Source organism: Entelurus aequoreus, linkage group LG19 (genome assembly GCF_033978785.1).
Source record: "Entelurus aequoreus isolate RoL-2023_Sb linkage group LG19, RoL_Eaeq_v1.1, whole genome shotgun sequence".
NCBI classification, from domain to species: Eukaryota; Metazoa; Chordata; class Actinopteri; order Syngnathiformes; family Syngnathidae; genus Entelurus; species Entelurus aequoreus.
Window position 1 is genome coordinate 37,336,724 of NC_084749.1, and position 16,264 is coordinate 37,352,987.

Here is a 16,264-nt window from a genome sequence, read left to right on the forward strand (position 1 = left end):
GTCAGTGATGGTTTGCGGTGGAATCTTTAGGCCGTGATGGTTTTGGGTGGAATCTGTACAGTTAAGTTTCCAAAGTCAGTGATGGTTTGGGTTGCCATGTCATCTGCTGGTGTTGGTCCACGGTCACTACAGTAGTCTACCAGAAAATTTTAGAGCATGTCATGTTACCCGCTGCTGACCAACTTTATGGAGATGCAGATCTCATTTTCCAACAGGACTTGGCTACTGCACACAGCATCAAGACTACCAATACCTGGCTTAAGGACCATGGTATCCCTGTCCTTAATTGACAAGCAAACTTTCATGACCTCAATCCCATAGAAAATCTTGGGGGTATTGTCAAGATGAAAATGCAATACACCAGACCCAACAATGCAGAAGAGCTGAAGGTCACTATCAGAGCAAACTGGGCTCTCATAGTGCCAAGGACTGATCAACTCCATGCCAAGCCGTAATGCTGCAGTAATTCAGGCAAAAGGAGCCCCAATTAAATATAGAGTGCTGTACATGTTCATACATTTCAGTTGGCCGACAATTATTTTAAAGTCCATTTTTTTTAATGTCATAAGTAATATTCAATTTTCTGAGATATTGAGTTAGGGATTTTCATTAGTTTTCGATTACAATCAAAAACATTTGAATTATATCAGTCTTTGTCTAATGAATTAAATTACTGGAATAAATAAACTTTTTGGTCATACTCTAATTTATTGAGCAGCACCTGTATGCTGTGTCAATTAAGGATGTGCCAATCGAGCGACCATTGATCAGTATCGGACAAATTGCTTGGAAAAGTATGTGATCGCCAATGGCGATTAATGTCTTTTCGGGTGCTGATCCTTCCTGGCTGACACTAGTCCGCCATCTGACAAGCAGCTAGCAGCTAATTATGAGTCTACATACACAGTGTGTAGCCACTCCCATAAGCTAATAATTATTACCATTACGGCAAATAAGCTGCATTTCTGTCATTATCAGGTACCATTATCACTGGAGGACAAAGCTAAACATGTTATATACTGAAAGCAAGTATGAAGCATGCATGCTAATGGCTAAGCTAACTGCTAAGATGGCGTGAAACAAAACCAATAAATAAGTGCTTATTAGTAAGGTTTAAGAAGTGTTGATGGAAACACATTACTGCAGATAGTAAGCATTTATTTAACATTAAATTTACAGGTAGATTAATAAGGGTCTAGGGCAGGGGTGTCCAAAGTGCGGCCCGGGGGCCATTTGCGGCCCGCAGCGTGATTTTTATTGGCCCGCGACACATTCTAAAGACAAACTAAACAGGTCCCAAATTACAACAAAAAACTCAATCAATCAAATTAGAACAACAAACTATGAAAAATTCAACGGGACCAAATCCCCCCAAAATGGGACCTGAAAACCAAAATGGCCGACAACCTGAGCATCTTACTGTATGAGGTCTTTGATGATTTCCGTGTGTCCTGTCCTTGTCCCTTTAGGGGCTTCGTAGAAAAGTACCGAAATGTATCAAAATAATTTTAGTACCTGTACCAAAATATTGGTATCGTGTGTCCTGTCATGATGAAAAAGTGTACAAATTTCTTGTGAGACATATGTTTTTGAGTATACCAAAGCCCTCAAAAGCGTTTCAGTTGACGGTATAATAGCAATATTAGTAAATACAAGCTTACTTTAGAGCACAGTTAACATAAATACAAATAAAATAATTATTAAAATAATAATGAACGATTTTATTGCTTTGTTATCTATAACACAAAGCTAGGATGTAGAATTGTTTTTCAAATGTTAGCATATGTTCACCCACATTGTTTTGGTTTGAGTATTTTTCATTTACAAAATGTATAAAAGTGGCCCTTGTGTCCTTCAATTTTTCTCTATGTGGCCCTCGCTGGAAAATGTTTGGACACCACTGGTCTAGGGAGAGGATCATATAACGAATGTTGGTGTGTCTGTATTGTCAGTCAGTACACGACATGTAAGAGGAGGACAGAGCGATCATTACATTGGTGGTGTTAATACCAAGGGTAGTATTACTATATGCTACTAGAGCAGGGCTATTCAACTACATAATGAATGTTGCTCTAGGACAGGGGTCGGCAACCCGCGGCTCCGGAGCCGCATGCGGCTCTTTGACCACTCTGATGCAGCTCGGCTGCATACTTGCCGACCCTCGCGATTTTTCCGTGACACTTCCGGATTTCAGTGCCCCTCCCGGAAATCTCCCGGGGCAAATATTCTCCGATTTTCACCAGGACAACAATATTGAGGGCGTGCCGTGATGGCACTGCCTTTATTAGCGTCCTCTACAACCTGTCGTCGCGTCCGCTTTTTCACCATACTATCTGCGTGCCGGCCCAGTCACATGTTGTACGCGGCCTCTGCTTACACACGTAAGTGACTGCAAGGCATACTTGGTCAACAGCCATACAGGTCACACTGAGGGTAGCCGTATAAACAACTTTAACACTCTTACTAATATGCGCCACACTGTGAACCCACACCAAACAAGAATGACACATTTCGGGAGAACATCCACACCGTAACACAACATAAACACAACAGAACAAATACCCAGAATCCCATGCATACCTAACTCTTCCGGGCTACATTATACACCCCCCCCTACCACCAAACCCCGCCCCACCAATCCAATATTCCTTTGAGACTGCTTTTTACTTATTTACAAAGTAACCACATCAGCTTTTATAAATAGTTGATTTATATAGGCTAGTAAGGTAAAGTTTTGTACCTGACAAGTTTCGGCTATCTTGCTTCTGCAGCCTTCCTCAGAGGTGTCACGTGATGTTAGTGTGACGTCATCTGTGTGTTATATGGATTGTTCCATCCCACCTGAGGTGGTGGGATGGCGGTGTCCCCTGGTGTGCGTCGGGGGTAGGGCGGGGCGCCCCCTGTCGTCCGGATGTCCACCAAACGGCCGGGGGCGGCCCTGCAGGACTGTGTCCCAGGTGTGGGATAGTTGGTAGGCTCCCTCGTCCCTGTTGACAGTCTTTGGGGCCCGCTTCCTGATTTCAACCGCCTCTTTGATCCACCGATGGAATTTGTTGCTTTCCATTCTAATTACCTTGGCTGCCTCCCAGTTCATTAGATGGTTTTCCCTCTTGCAGACGCACACCAGGGGACACCGCCATCCCACCACCTCAGGTGGGATGGAACAATCCATATAACACACAGATGACGTCACACTAACATCACGTGACACCTCTGAGGAAGGCTGCAGAAGCAAGATAGCCGAAACTTGTCAGGTACAAAACTTTACCTTACTAGCCTATATAAATCAACTATTTATAAATACACATTAGTAGGCTAAATGAACCTCTTTAACACACATCAGCTTTCACACTGCACTGTCAATAAATTCATTATTCTGCCCTCGTTACTAATTTTCAGTGTGTGCATCTCGACAGATAGTTAACAGTATGAAGAAACAGACGCTAAGTTTTGTTGATGATTGATGTTCCTTCTTTTTAATTATTTTTCTTCCTCAGTGTTATTTCTTAATACGACTTCCTCTATTTTGTAAGAATGAAAATGTAAACATTACAAAAAAGTATAACGTCCATTGTGAATTTTACATAAATAATGTCCATTGTGTATATTACATAAATGAAATATAAGGTTTATTGTTAATACACACAGCAAACACTGCACACGTGGTTTAACACAAGGGTCGATAGTGCCATCTTCTACTCACCAACAGCTGCCACTGCCTCTGCAGGATCCATGCGCATGCACACGCGCTGGAGGTGTATAAGCATGCGCATGAATATACACTACACAATCACTTATTGTGAATTTGATATTGATTTCCGTAAAAACTTATGGTATTTATTGTCTATGCAAGCAATCAACAGATGTAATGAAATGTGGCTATATAAAAAAGGGGTAGGTGTATAAGTACTTTTACTTCTGCTTACTTCTTTTGAGCTCATGGTGCTCATGGTGCACACAACACTCTTGTTGCTTATGCTGAGTATGAATATGTATGTATTGCTTTTATTTTTTATCTTAAATAATCTCTACTGAGCTGTTTTATTGTGACACACATGCTTAGCTGTTGCCCCCTGCTGGGTGGCGGGATTACTGCATATGCAGTACACGCATAATGCTCACGGTTTCACCAATCCTATTTAGGTGATGTTCAGGGGGCCAAATTAAAAGCTTTGGCGGGTCGGATGTTGCCTGTCGGCCGCCAGTTGATTAGGTCTGTACTAGAGTGATTGGGTCGATATTTGTATTTTATCGAAATCATGTGGCCGTTTATATTAATGTTTACACCGGAGGACTATGACGGTAACAATTGTATATAATAGTTTTGTTAAGTTATTGTGGTCTATTTATTGACTCAAACAATTGTATGTAACAAAAGAGAATAAGGAACTAGTTTAAAAATTGTGTTGATGTTGTTAAATAATAATAATAATCAATAGCACTCACTATAAATACAAACATTTACAGTATAGTTTTCAGTTAATACATGTGATCTGTATTTGTATTGGTATTGTTTGAGCTCAATAATGGATGAACAGTATCGGAATCAGCAGCATAAATCCCCGATCGAAGCATCCCTAAAATCAATGTATCTCCTAGGATTAAAAAAGGACAGGTACTTGGCCAGATTTCATGAACGTATGACAGCTTCTGGATGCTGTCCAGCACATTCTTCAGGCCTGACAATCCATGCTCTGCACTCCAGGACAACAACGTCTGTGCGCCCACTAAGACTTTAGAAATGCTGTAGGGGACAATAAATGGGAGAAGAAATATTTACACAGTTATACCTTATAGTTTACTACCCAACTAGGCATGGGCCGGTTTGGATGGTGGTCCATGGCTTTTCTCAAACCGCCGTGAATCGTGTCTCAACAGTAACGGAAAGCCTTTTTTAACATGTTTTAAACACGGCACCAACGCAAATTGGTACGTTAGTACCAGACAATTCCGGTCACGGACGTAAAATATTACAAACCCTAGCCCATGCAGGGTCAAATGGGACACAATTAAATTAAATAATCATGAAACAAATGCGTAATTAATTATAATTGGAATTAAATACAAAAATGTGTCTTTATTTTAATGTAAAATTAAAATAAACCATTTATTTAACCATTTAATTCTTCCATGGTTTCCTTTATTTTTTATTTTTAAATAATTAAACATTTTAATTATAGAGTATTGTGAAACAACTATTTTTATATTAGTGTGGGTGGCAGTGGGCGCAAGGTGGGTGAAGCGTTTTGCCCAAGGGCAAAACGGCAGTGACTAGGATGGCGGCTGCTGGAATCAAAACCAAGAAACCTCTAATTTTTGGATAGCTGCTCTACCCGCTAAGCCAAATATTTGTATATATACCCAGTCTAATTTGACACATTTACATAATTGTTTAAATATATATTAATTTACTTTATTTTGTTCCATTTGACTCAATACAATAACACATTTATGTATTTATTTTAAAACAGTTAATTACTGACAAATTTAAGTAATTCTTTTAAGATGCATTTTTTCAATTTTGTCTCATTTGACCCTCCCCGAGCATATAGCCATGCCTGACTTATGATGATGAAGGGGTCAAGTCCCCTAAAGAACGGCACTTTATCATTATTTAGAAATAATTTACATATGTTTGTTATCTCTTTCAAATACATATGCTCCACTTTCATGTTCTATCATATTGTGTATATTCAAAAGTGACTGCTTAACATAAAAGTTACTTTTCTCGTCTTTTCAATAAAGACATTTGTAAAATAATACAGTTCAGTGCTATAGTTATATTACCATAAACCTACTGTGATACCTTGATATTTTTGTCTAAGGTTATCATACAATCTCAAGTTTGTCTCCAGTCTCAAATTGGTTCATGGCTATATTCAACTGTTCACTTGAGTCCACCTTTTGATAACAATCATAATCAGAATTGAAGACAAGGCAAAAATTAAGCCCAGATGTTAATACTGATCATTAACATTGAACAAGGATATATCGACGCATTTTTTGTCTAATTGTCTAATGTCAATGTTTGGGCAACACTCAAGGATTTAAGTGGCGACGCATGCTCTGTCAACCACTTTGTCCAGGTTTGGACATTCCGTCAACCTACATGGCGTCGTCAAAGTTGCTAGCTTGGCCCGGAGTCTCTCCAGGCGTCTGGCTGTGGAAGCAGGGATTGTTGACGTTGCAGATCATACTTTGAATCCAGGGCAAGGTGCCTGCTGATGGCATAGCTTTGTTTGGAAAGTGACCTGAAATCAAAACAAAAGAAAATATACAAGGCAATATTGGCCAAAAAAAGAGGTATTGACATAATAATACTCACATTCTTCCTCTTTGTAAGGACGATTTGAATTACGAACAGCAATGAGGATAAGAAAGAGGAAGAGGGGCCAGATGATCTCAATGATCAGTTGAATCTGCAGAAAGTGTGTGTAACATTCAATGATGTGGTATCTACATCACAACCTCACCACCTTAACATGGCATCCAATTGTATTTGTATCAAACTTCGGGGCTAAACAACAAGAGCAGACGGACACAATCATACACATGTTTCCCACCAGAAAGGATAAGAAACCGATAGCACACAAATGCAACAAAATTAGGGATTTGCAAATCGATCCAATCATTATTGTATCATAAAAAGCATGTTCTTGCCATAGCTGATTATTGCCTTTGAGTGGTAATCACAAACCTTCTGGTTGACACGGAGTGTATTTATTTTTTAGTCCCCAGACTGACAGGCTATCAGCTATTATGTGTCTTCACACACAGCATGGAGCCGCTCCCCTAAGTTAATAAAAATCACCTCCATTACGGCAAATAAACTGTATTTCTCAACATAAGTTTCATTATTAAGTAACATTATCACTGGGAGATGAGGCTAAACATGTTCCACACCGAAACCAAGCATTAGATTAGATTAGATTTTAGATTTAGATTTATTGGTCCCCGTTGGGGAAATTATTTTTCACTGCCGGACATTTAAACAATAGACATTACACATCACGAAACAAAAATAACAAAAAGACATCATACATGACAAACACATTTAGTCGTTGTCATAGTCATAGTTGTCCCATCAGGTGGAGGTTCGACAGCGATCATATCCAAAACAGCTGACTGTCATTTGCGCCAGCAGTAGTGTCGCATGTTTCTTTTTTATTAATGTTGAGTGAAAAGATCAGCATGTTTACGTTCAAACATACATTAAGTCATCTCATACTGTTTAAAGCCAGCAAGGCAGTGTTGTGGAGCTCTGGAAATGACAGCACACAACCGTGATGTCATCACAAGTCTCCGTGTGTGCCGTGTACACGCATACACTGGAGAGTTTTGGATCTCTACACTTTGGCAAGCGTTTACAAAAGTCTGCGTTTTTAATGACAAAATTATGCGTCTGCGTGTGGACAAGAGGCCTAAACGCAGAGATAAGTATGCGTTTATTAGGTATCTGTGTTCGTGTGGACATGGCCCAAATCATGGAGACATGGTGGAGATATTTAGAAAATAATCTTGCCTTCCTTCATATTTCCTCCAAATGAAACATTTGGAATTTGCCCATTTTGTGTCGTTTTTCACAAGTGTGACATCAGCAGGCATTTCCATATATGGTAAAGTTTTACCCAAAGAGCTTTGCGCAAGTTCGCCATTATAGTACGACGCTGTAGTCAATAAGTTCCTTCTTTTTTCTATAGTCTTTTTGTGGGGCCGACTGGCTCATACATGCCATTTCTAATACAAAGTAACGTATGATTCTAAATTATATCTGTCAGAAAACTTGGTATGGGAGTGCTAAAAATTACAACATGGCTGGCGGTGAGAAGACGCAGTCGAAGTGGAGCCACGTAAATAAGTCCGCCCACAAAACGGCGCATCATGAAAATGTGGCTTGAAGATGGTCTGTAAAACATAATCTATGCAACATTTTGACACAAAAAACACCATTACATGTTAAGTAGATCACAAAGAAGTGTTTTGAATGCAGGAAAAAAAAAATCATGATATGACCCTTTAAGTACTTTGTTGAATAAACACTTATCCGTAATATTTTACAAATACATTACAGGAAAATAACCAACAGTGCTTTGCCGCCGCACTTTTATTTGGAATTTACGTGCTACAGGATGCCAAAAGGAATGAAAGACCAGAAGCTGTGCTGCTGAGTACCAAAAATATTGTTTTTATGAAAGTTGAAATACAGGAGTTTCCCGGGACTCAAACACACTGTTACTGTTCAAACTGTGTGTAATGTTACAATATACTTGCTAAATAAAATCTCTGCCTTGTTTTTAATGAATACTTAGGCCTACTACGATACTGTTTTTTATTGTTGGTAATTATGGTTGTACTTGGAGAGTCACGTGTTTTCTGAGGTGGTACTTGGTGGAAAAAGTTTTATAACCACTGTTCTATACCAAGGCTATTTAACAGGCAGCCCAGGGGCCAAATTCAGATTAAAAATGACACTATACTGGCCCCCTAAATTCAGTTTAAACCTTGGTAAACAAACATTTTGGCGGTAAATTGCTAAAAACACAAGAGTATCTCTGTTGTATAGAAGAACTTGGACCACTGTAAACACATTGGCTGATCCTTGCATTGACATTTTAAACTCATTAGCATAACACTGGTGTCCAAACTTTTGATTTACATAATTGAGGTGTTCATCAAGGCACTCCTGTAAGTCCTCTCCTTTTTAATGTCATTTATGTAACTAATGTGTTGCTTTAGCTTGTTTACTTCAAATCCAGTCAGTAATCATTTGTTCAACTTATTTAATTATACTATCCTCAATGTTCCAATTTAGGTCGTTTCGTTTTCATAATTTGGGCTATTCAACTGGTGGCCCGCGAGTTAAAAAAACATGTGACTGGTTCACATTTTTGTAGTAGATTCTTAAAAACACTAGAGTGCTGTCTTTGGGAATAATATATTTGACATTGTTTCTGCAGAAGGCCTTTAAAACAGCTACTGGAATACTGCTGGAATACATTACATACAAAAGTACATCCACCTCACCCTTTCTGGAAATGTCACCCCCAAAACAATTTAGTTGAGTAGCCCTGTTCTAGACTAATTTGCAGTACTTAATTGCTGATATTCGCATTGTGGGCAGGATGCACGTTAATTTTGATATGGTCCCACAGGTCGAATGAAATACCTCCAAGGGCTGGCAGTTTGAAACCTTTAATTTAGATACTCTGCGTATTTTCCTGTACCGTATGTTGTGCAGTAAAATGGCCGTCGTGCTGTGAATCAACATTCATTAAATTTGTGAAGACAAAAAAATTTAAATAACAGTACCTTGTTTCTCCTGCGGAAGGTGGTGTTCTTCCACAGCAGGAGGACAAACTGACGAAAAAAAGCCATTGTTCTGGATGGCTAAACCATATGGGCATACAGCTGAAAACACAACACATTGTGAGAAATCTTCATCCTTATCTAGATCATATTGCATATTTCATTCAAATTCAATACTGCAACCACAACTACAGCCCATGATAGTTGTGGGAAATAATACATTACATATTCCAAACTTCATATTCCAAAGATGATCTCCTGCTGGCCCCACTATGGACTGGACTCTCACACTATTATGTTAGATCAGTGGTTCTTAACCTTGTTGGAGGTACCGAACCCCATTAGTTTCATAGGACGGCGTGGCGAAGTTGGTAGAGTGGCTGTGCCAGCAATCGGAGCGTTGCTGGTTACTGGGGTTCAATCCCCACCTTCTACCATCCTAGTCACGTCCGTTGTGTCCTTGGGCAAGACACTTCACCCTTGCTCCTGATGGGTGCTGGTTAGCGCCTTGCATGGCAGCTCCTGCCATCAGTGTGTGTGAATGGGTGAATGTGGAAATACTGTCAAAGCGCTTTGAGTACCTTGAAGGTAGAAAAGCACTATACAAGTATAACCCATTTATCATTTATCATATGTGCACATTCACCAAACCCTTCTTTAGTGAAAAATAAAATGTTTTTTTTTTTCAAATTCAAGACATAAGTTATATGTTTTTGGTAACACTTTAGTATGGGGAACATATTTTCAGTAACAAAGACTTAATTTAGAGTTATTTGGTTAGGGTTAGGGTTAGAGGGTTATGGTTATAATAAGGCCATGCCGAATAAGGCACTAATAAGTACTTAATAATGACTAGTTAAGAGCCAATATGTTACTAATTTGCATGTTAATAGGCAACTAATTAATGGTGAATATGTTTCCCATACTAAAGTGTTACCATGTTTTTTTACTTGTGCACAAAATGAACAGTGCATGAACATCACCTTGTTCAAAGAACAAAACCAACAGTGTCTAAAACTGACAACAAATTACACACCTGCAAATCAGTATGACTTCTGCTGTTGCCGTATGGATAACACGCCGATAGGGAGAATTTTTTATTTACACGATGAGTCGGGTGTGTTTTGACCTCCGCCGAACCCCTGAGGCCACTCACCGAACCCCTAGGGTTCGACCGAACCCCTAGGGTTCGATCGAACCCAGGTTAAGAACCACTGTGTTAGATCCACTATGGACTGGACTCTCACACTATTATGCTATATCCACTCGACGTCCATTGCACCGGTCGCCCAGGGGAGGGGGTCCCCACATCTGCGGTCCCCTCCAAGGTTTCTCATTGTGATCCCATTGGGTTGAGTTTTTTCTTGCCCTGATGTGGGATCTCGTTTTTGCTTAAACAGCCCTTTAAGACACTTGTGATTTAGGGCTATATAAGTAAACTTTGATTGATTGAAACTGTTTAATTTTCATTTTTAAGACATATTTCTCACTTTGACTCATCTGTTTTTAAAACAGAATCCTGAAATGTAATATTAATTGAATCAAGCATGTGCCTCACAATACAAAGGTTCTGAGTTCAATCCCGGGCTCGGGATCTTTCTGTGTGGAGTTTGCATGTTCTCCCCGTGTCTGCGTGGGTTCCCTCCGGGTACTCCGGCTTCCTCCCACCTCTAAAAAACATGCACCTGGGGATAGGTTGATTGGCAACACTAAATTGGCCCTAGTGTGTGAATGTTGTCTGTCTATCTGTGTTGGCCCTGCGATGAGGGGGTGGCTTGTCCAGGGTGTACCCCGCCTTCCGCCCGAATGCAGCTGAAATAGGCTCCAGCACCCCCCACGGCCCCGGAAAGGGACAAGCGGTAAACAATGGATGGATGGAATCAATTTAAATGTCTCAAATGTTCTTTATGCCGTTGTCTTTACCCCAGCTTTGTTGTAAACACACTACACGTTTGGGTATATGTTATTTAAGATAAGGCAGCCTTATGAGGCCACTGGGATCTGCTCAGGACTTACAATCCTTAGTTCTTCCCGAATGTAATCCTCTTGATCCCTGCAGACTTGGATTTTGCTGTGAGCTTCTTCAAACTAAATCAACTATAGTACTACAATTTGCTGAATATTAATCGGACATATAAGGGTTTGTTGCATCATCAAGGTCAAAACAATGACGAAGCTTTTGGCAAGCACGTACGTCGTAAAATGTCAGTTACATCTTTTAAAGGAGTGGTGACGACATTTTGTTGTAGTTAATGGTCAGTTTTATTAACTGTTTCTTTGGAATTAAAAAGATTAATGGTCAGTTTTTATCTGCTGTTTTTTCAAAAGACAAAAACAGCCACTGAGTAAATATATTTCTACACTGCGCTACTCATACAGTATACACATTTCCTGTTACGTTACATCATTATGAAAAACTATACACCCGACAACTTTGTTCACCAGAGAGTCGTATAAATGTTAATCATTACCTTTGTAGATTACGTGGGATAACGTTATTAAGGGGGTTTTAAGCATTTATAAAAATAATTTATTCGGAAGTTTCCTTATTAACTTGCTGTTTGTAGCTACAAGATAAGGGGCCTAAAAGCCCCGCCCCTAGGTGGCGCTGATTGGTTAAACCAGTTGCATACCCGGAAGTTACAGAAGACGGTAAATACAAAACGGGTAAAACTTTGTAAATTGGAGTTTGGAATGTATTTTTTTTAAATATATCTGTTCTTGCAAATTTTGCTATTTTGTTGAAAATGTTCGACTTTGTTAAGTAAAAGTAAAAAAAAAAAAAAAGATTAGTCATCAACGTTCCCTCTAAAGTGTGCGCCTGCGCAATTGCGAATTGCTCACGACACACGCCCTCTGCGCACAGCAAAGCTATGCTGCGCTTTGATTGATTGATTGAGACTCTTATTAGTAGGTTGCACAGTGAAGTACATATTCCGTACAATTGACCACTAAATGGTAACACCCGAATAAGTTTTTCAACTTGTTTAAGTCGGAGTCCACTTAAATTTATTCAAAATCAAATCCCATCTGAAACAATATAAACAGATACAAATGTGTTCTATGTGCTTTTGCAACGGTGACGGCAATGTTCGTCAACACTGTTAAATTATTACGTCTGTAGAGACGCTTTAAAGAGGGCAGGAATCCCATCCATCACTTTGAGCAAAACTGTTTGTCGGCCGTAACCACAAGAAAAACACAGTGTAAAGAAAGTTATATCTTCAAAACTGGTCATTGTCGTACAAACCAGGCTTAAAACAACTATTTTGTCATCTATCATATCGTCCGACAGCAGCGGTTCTCTCTCTCTCCCACACTCATCAACGCACGCACTCACCGCACTTCGCCAGTGATGCATTTACGGCCACACAAAAAGTCGGATAATTCCCAATACTACACAAAGTTTCAATTCCAGATCGTCACACTATGACTCCCCAAACAGATGTGCTTATTCTACTGTCATTTATTAAGAATGTTAATTCGTTGTATGAATATTAATCATGGAATGATTACAGAAATGCTAATAAAATGATATATTAAGCAGAACTAAATGTGATCTCTAAAAGGAGTACACATTATTTCCAAAGCTGGACCGCCACCTAGACATAAAACACTATAGCACACAGCTCATGAAAAACAATATTGTGTTTGTTATAAGAATCAGAATCAGAAATACTTTATTAATCCCCGAGGGGAAATAACAATTTTCAGCACAATCCCATTCAAGATCAGACAAACATTACAGGGAGACAGAACAGGATCGCTGATGGGTCTGCCAACTTCTGACGCCCCTTACAAAAAAGCTGCGATACAGGTAAATAATGGGGGGGGTGAGAAAAAAATGAATAAAAAATGTAAGAGGGTCAATTATGTCATGTATACATCCATCCATTTTCTACCACTTGTCCCTTTTGGGGTCACGGGGGGTCGCTGGAGCCTATCTCTGCTGCATTCGGGCGGAAGGCGGGGTACACCTTGGACAAGTCGCCACCTCATCACAGGGCCAACACAGACTGACAGACAACATTCACACTCACATTCACACACTAGGGCCAATTTAGTGTTGCCAATCAACCTATCCCCAGGTGCATGTCTTTGGAGGTGGGAGGAAGCCGGAGTATCCGGAGGAAACCCACGCAGTCACGGGGAGAACATGCAAACTCCACACAGAAAGATCCCGGGCCCAGGATTGAACCCAGGTATTTCATAATTTTTTGTTGTTGTTTTTGAAGACAAAACTTTGTGTTATCATTATTGGCTGATGTCAGCATTCTTGCTGGTGTTTTTTGTTTTCTTTCATTTTTTTATAAAGTACCTATGGCCAATCACAAAGTAGTCACGGGCCACAGATGGCCCCTGTGCCACACTTTGGGCACCCCTGCTGTAGAAGCTAAATGTTTATGGCCACTATAGTCTTAGTACCATAGTATATTTGTTCATCCTATGGTTACATATGGAACGCGAGTCACATGGTTGTCTTATGTCGGCGCCGAAAGTACTAACATCAGCTGTTCACCTGGCTGGTTTTTGCTGCGTGATAAAAGGGGGGATAAACTGTAGCGACGGGGTCGCATTTTACTGCGCGGATCGTTCTCCCAAGATGCAGCAGGAACTCCGGAGGCGAGGTGCAGGTGAGACATTGATTTATTGTCCATGAATCATGTGAAAATACAAAAAGACAGAAAAGCGTGCCGATAGCGTGGGAGCAATGGCGAAGCTTAGCACAGGAATCAAAGATAGTACACATACTTAACGCAATGGGTTGCATGAAAGCAAAATAGAACACGTCGTTAGTATTGCGTAGTGCAAACAAGGAAGACAGACTGATTGTTAGGGATGGGCGATACCACACTTTTAGGATTCAATACGATACCGATACTTTTTCTTGCATTTTCATTGATACCGATACCATTAATTTCTTATTGGCAATTTTTGTCAGTCAAAAATATTATTACTATTATTATTTAAGACAAATCACAAGACAAATACAGACCATTTATACCACATGTATTATGGTCAATATATAATAAAAGTAAAATTAAAATAAATAACATAAATATGAAAAAGAAATTACATATTATATATAATAATAATTATATATTATATATAATAATAATTAGATATTAGGGCTTTCCAATTAACTGCCAAACCCGAATCGCAAGAAGCTGCAGTTATTTTTTAAAGTTTGTGATATAATTAGCAATTAATGAAATATGAAATAGGCTAATGTTTTCGAAATGTAAGAAATCATGTTACAGATTAAAACCAAAATCACATTCAATCATATATTTCAAGATTTCCTTGGAAAAAAATAAAACTGTAATGCAAAGATGAAGAATCTCCAAATTGTATCTCTTTCTTATCTTGTTTTAAATACTCAAGCAATTTTCAACTAACAGTAAATTCCCCTGTGTGGAAATTATTTGAATTTAGGATAATCATTTAAACAAAAATATTCAGTAAAAAAATAAAATAAACAATGCCTGACACTGGATATGCCTGGCTGCATCGCTGTCGGCTGGCTGTGTGTGTGTTGCACGTTGACGACGCTCATTCGCTGTCTCCTGTGACGTGACTGGGCCAGCTCTATACTCTGCCAGGTACAGGGATGTCCCAGCACATAGTAAGTTAAGTAAGTCATCAAAAACATCTGAAAGTGATGCTTGCACCCCCCACACGCCGTTTTTTGGTTTATATCGATACTTTTTTCAGAAAAGTGATGCCAAATGAGTAGCGTGTGAGTATCGATATATCGATACCACAGGATCGATACGCACATCCCTACTGATTGTGGCAAAAAACAGGAATAAGAAGCTCTCTGATTAGTGCCCAGGAGCAAGTGAGCGTCCCGAACACTAATCAGAGGCAGATGAAACTAATCAGTACCCATGGAAACCAAAACACAAACCCAGGGGTGCTGAAAACAGAACTGAGGTAGTCAAACTAACAGAACAAAACATGATCCGGGAAACGGATCCACCAGAGACGAGTCAAGTGGCGGCAGCGAGTGGAACGCCGCTGCAGCAAGCGAGGCGGGCGACCACGGAACGGCCACGGAACGGCCACATCTGTGTCCGCCTTCTGGCGGCCGCGAGTGGTGCCAGAACCTCAGCAGCATGTGAGTTCTAGCCCCAAGTCCTGGGCGTCGCTGCTGTTGGCGCAAAAGGCGTCCATGAACTGGCCACTGAAGCAGCCGCATGCTCTCAAATCTGCTTTTTGCAGGAAGATCTAGGCCTCTTGCATACTCAGAGAGTTTGCGCCCTGCTTGGCTTGACCACCACTGTTTTTCACTTGTGGGAAGAAGTGTTGTGAGGGAATACAAGCAATACAATGCCACAATCTTGGCACACCGATCTTTGGCCAGTTTCACCCATTCCTCTTTGCATCACCTCTCAAGCTCCATCAGGCTGGATAAATATGTTGGTTTTCATCCAGGATGTCTCTGTCAACACAGAGATGTTAAACTCCCGATTACTGTCATGCCCTGCTTTCTGATCATTCTTAAAAAAGCACAAAACCACCACAACTACTTCAAACTCAGCCGTTCGTGTGTTGACGAGGACCAGAAGGCTGGCCCACATTACACTGGTTTTAAAATCACTGCATTAGCTCCCCGTGTGTTCCGATTGATCCTTTTTTGATTCTGGTTTTTAAATGCCTTAGTGGTCTTGGGTCTTCCTATATTTCCGAGTTGCTTTTATCATATGAGCCCAGACGCCCTTGCGGTCCCGAGGTTTTCTGGCAACGGCCTTCTAATTATTCCAAAAGTCCGGACTCACGCCCACTGGGAGGCCTGCCGGAGGTCCTCAGGGCAGCAGAGACTGTCACAATTTTTAAAAACAAGCTCAGGACCTACCTTTTTTAACCTGGCGTTTAATTAATATGATTTTTTTAGCTTGTAATCTGTTCAACTCCATGTATATCTAGTGTTTATTTGCTTTTTTTTTAACCAATA

General features: G+C 40.1%; 1 protein-coding gene across 6 annotated transcripts in view; it reads right to left on the reverse strand.

The window, feature by feature from the left end:
* LOC133635351 (phospholipid-transporting ATPase ABCA1-like) overlaps positions 1-11,880 on the reverse strand; it is a 79,977-nt gene extending 68,097 nt beyond the window's left edge. For 5 of the 6 annotated variants that reach the window (XM_062028476.1, XM_062028474.1, XM_062028473.1 and 2 more), the window contains exons 1-5: positions 11,778-11,880; positions 9,310-9,408; positions 6,326-6,419; positions 6,110-6,251; positions 4,620-4,744 (exon numbers count right to left, since the gene is read on the reverse strand). In XM_062028476.1, the coding sequence (XP_061884460.1) occupies positions 4,620-4,744; positions 6,110-6,251; positions 6,326-6,419; positions 9,310-9,375 (427 nt within the window). In that variant the 5' untranslated portion in view covers positions 9,376-9,408; positions 11,778-11,880. Of the gene's footprint in view, positions 1-4,619; positions 4,745-6,109; positions 6,252-6,325; positions 6,420-9,309; positions 9,409-11,322; positions 11,412-11,777 lie in introns of those variants that run through there. The other variant, XM_062028472.1, reaches the window with a different exon arrangement.
* Positions 11,881-16,264: the final 4,384 nt, after the last annotated feature.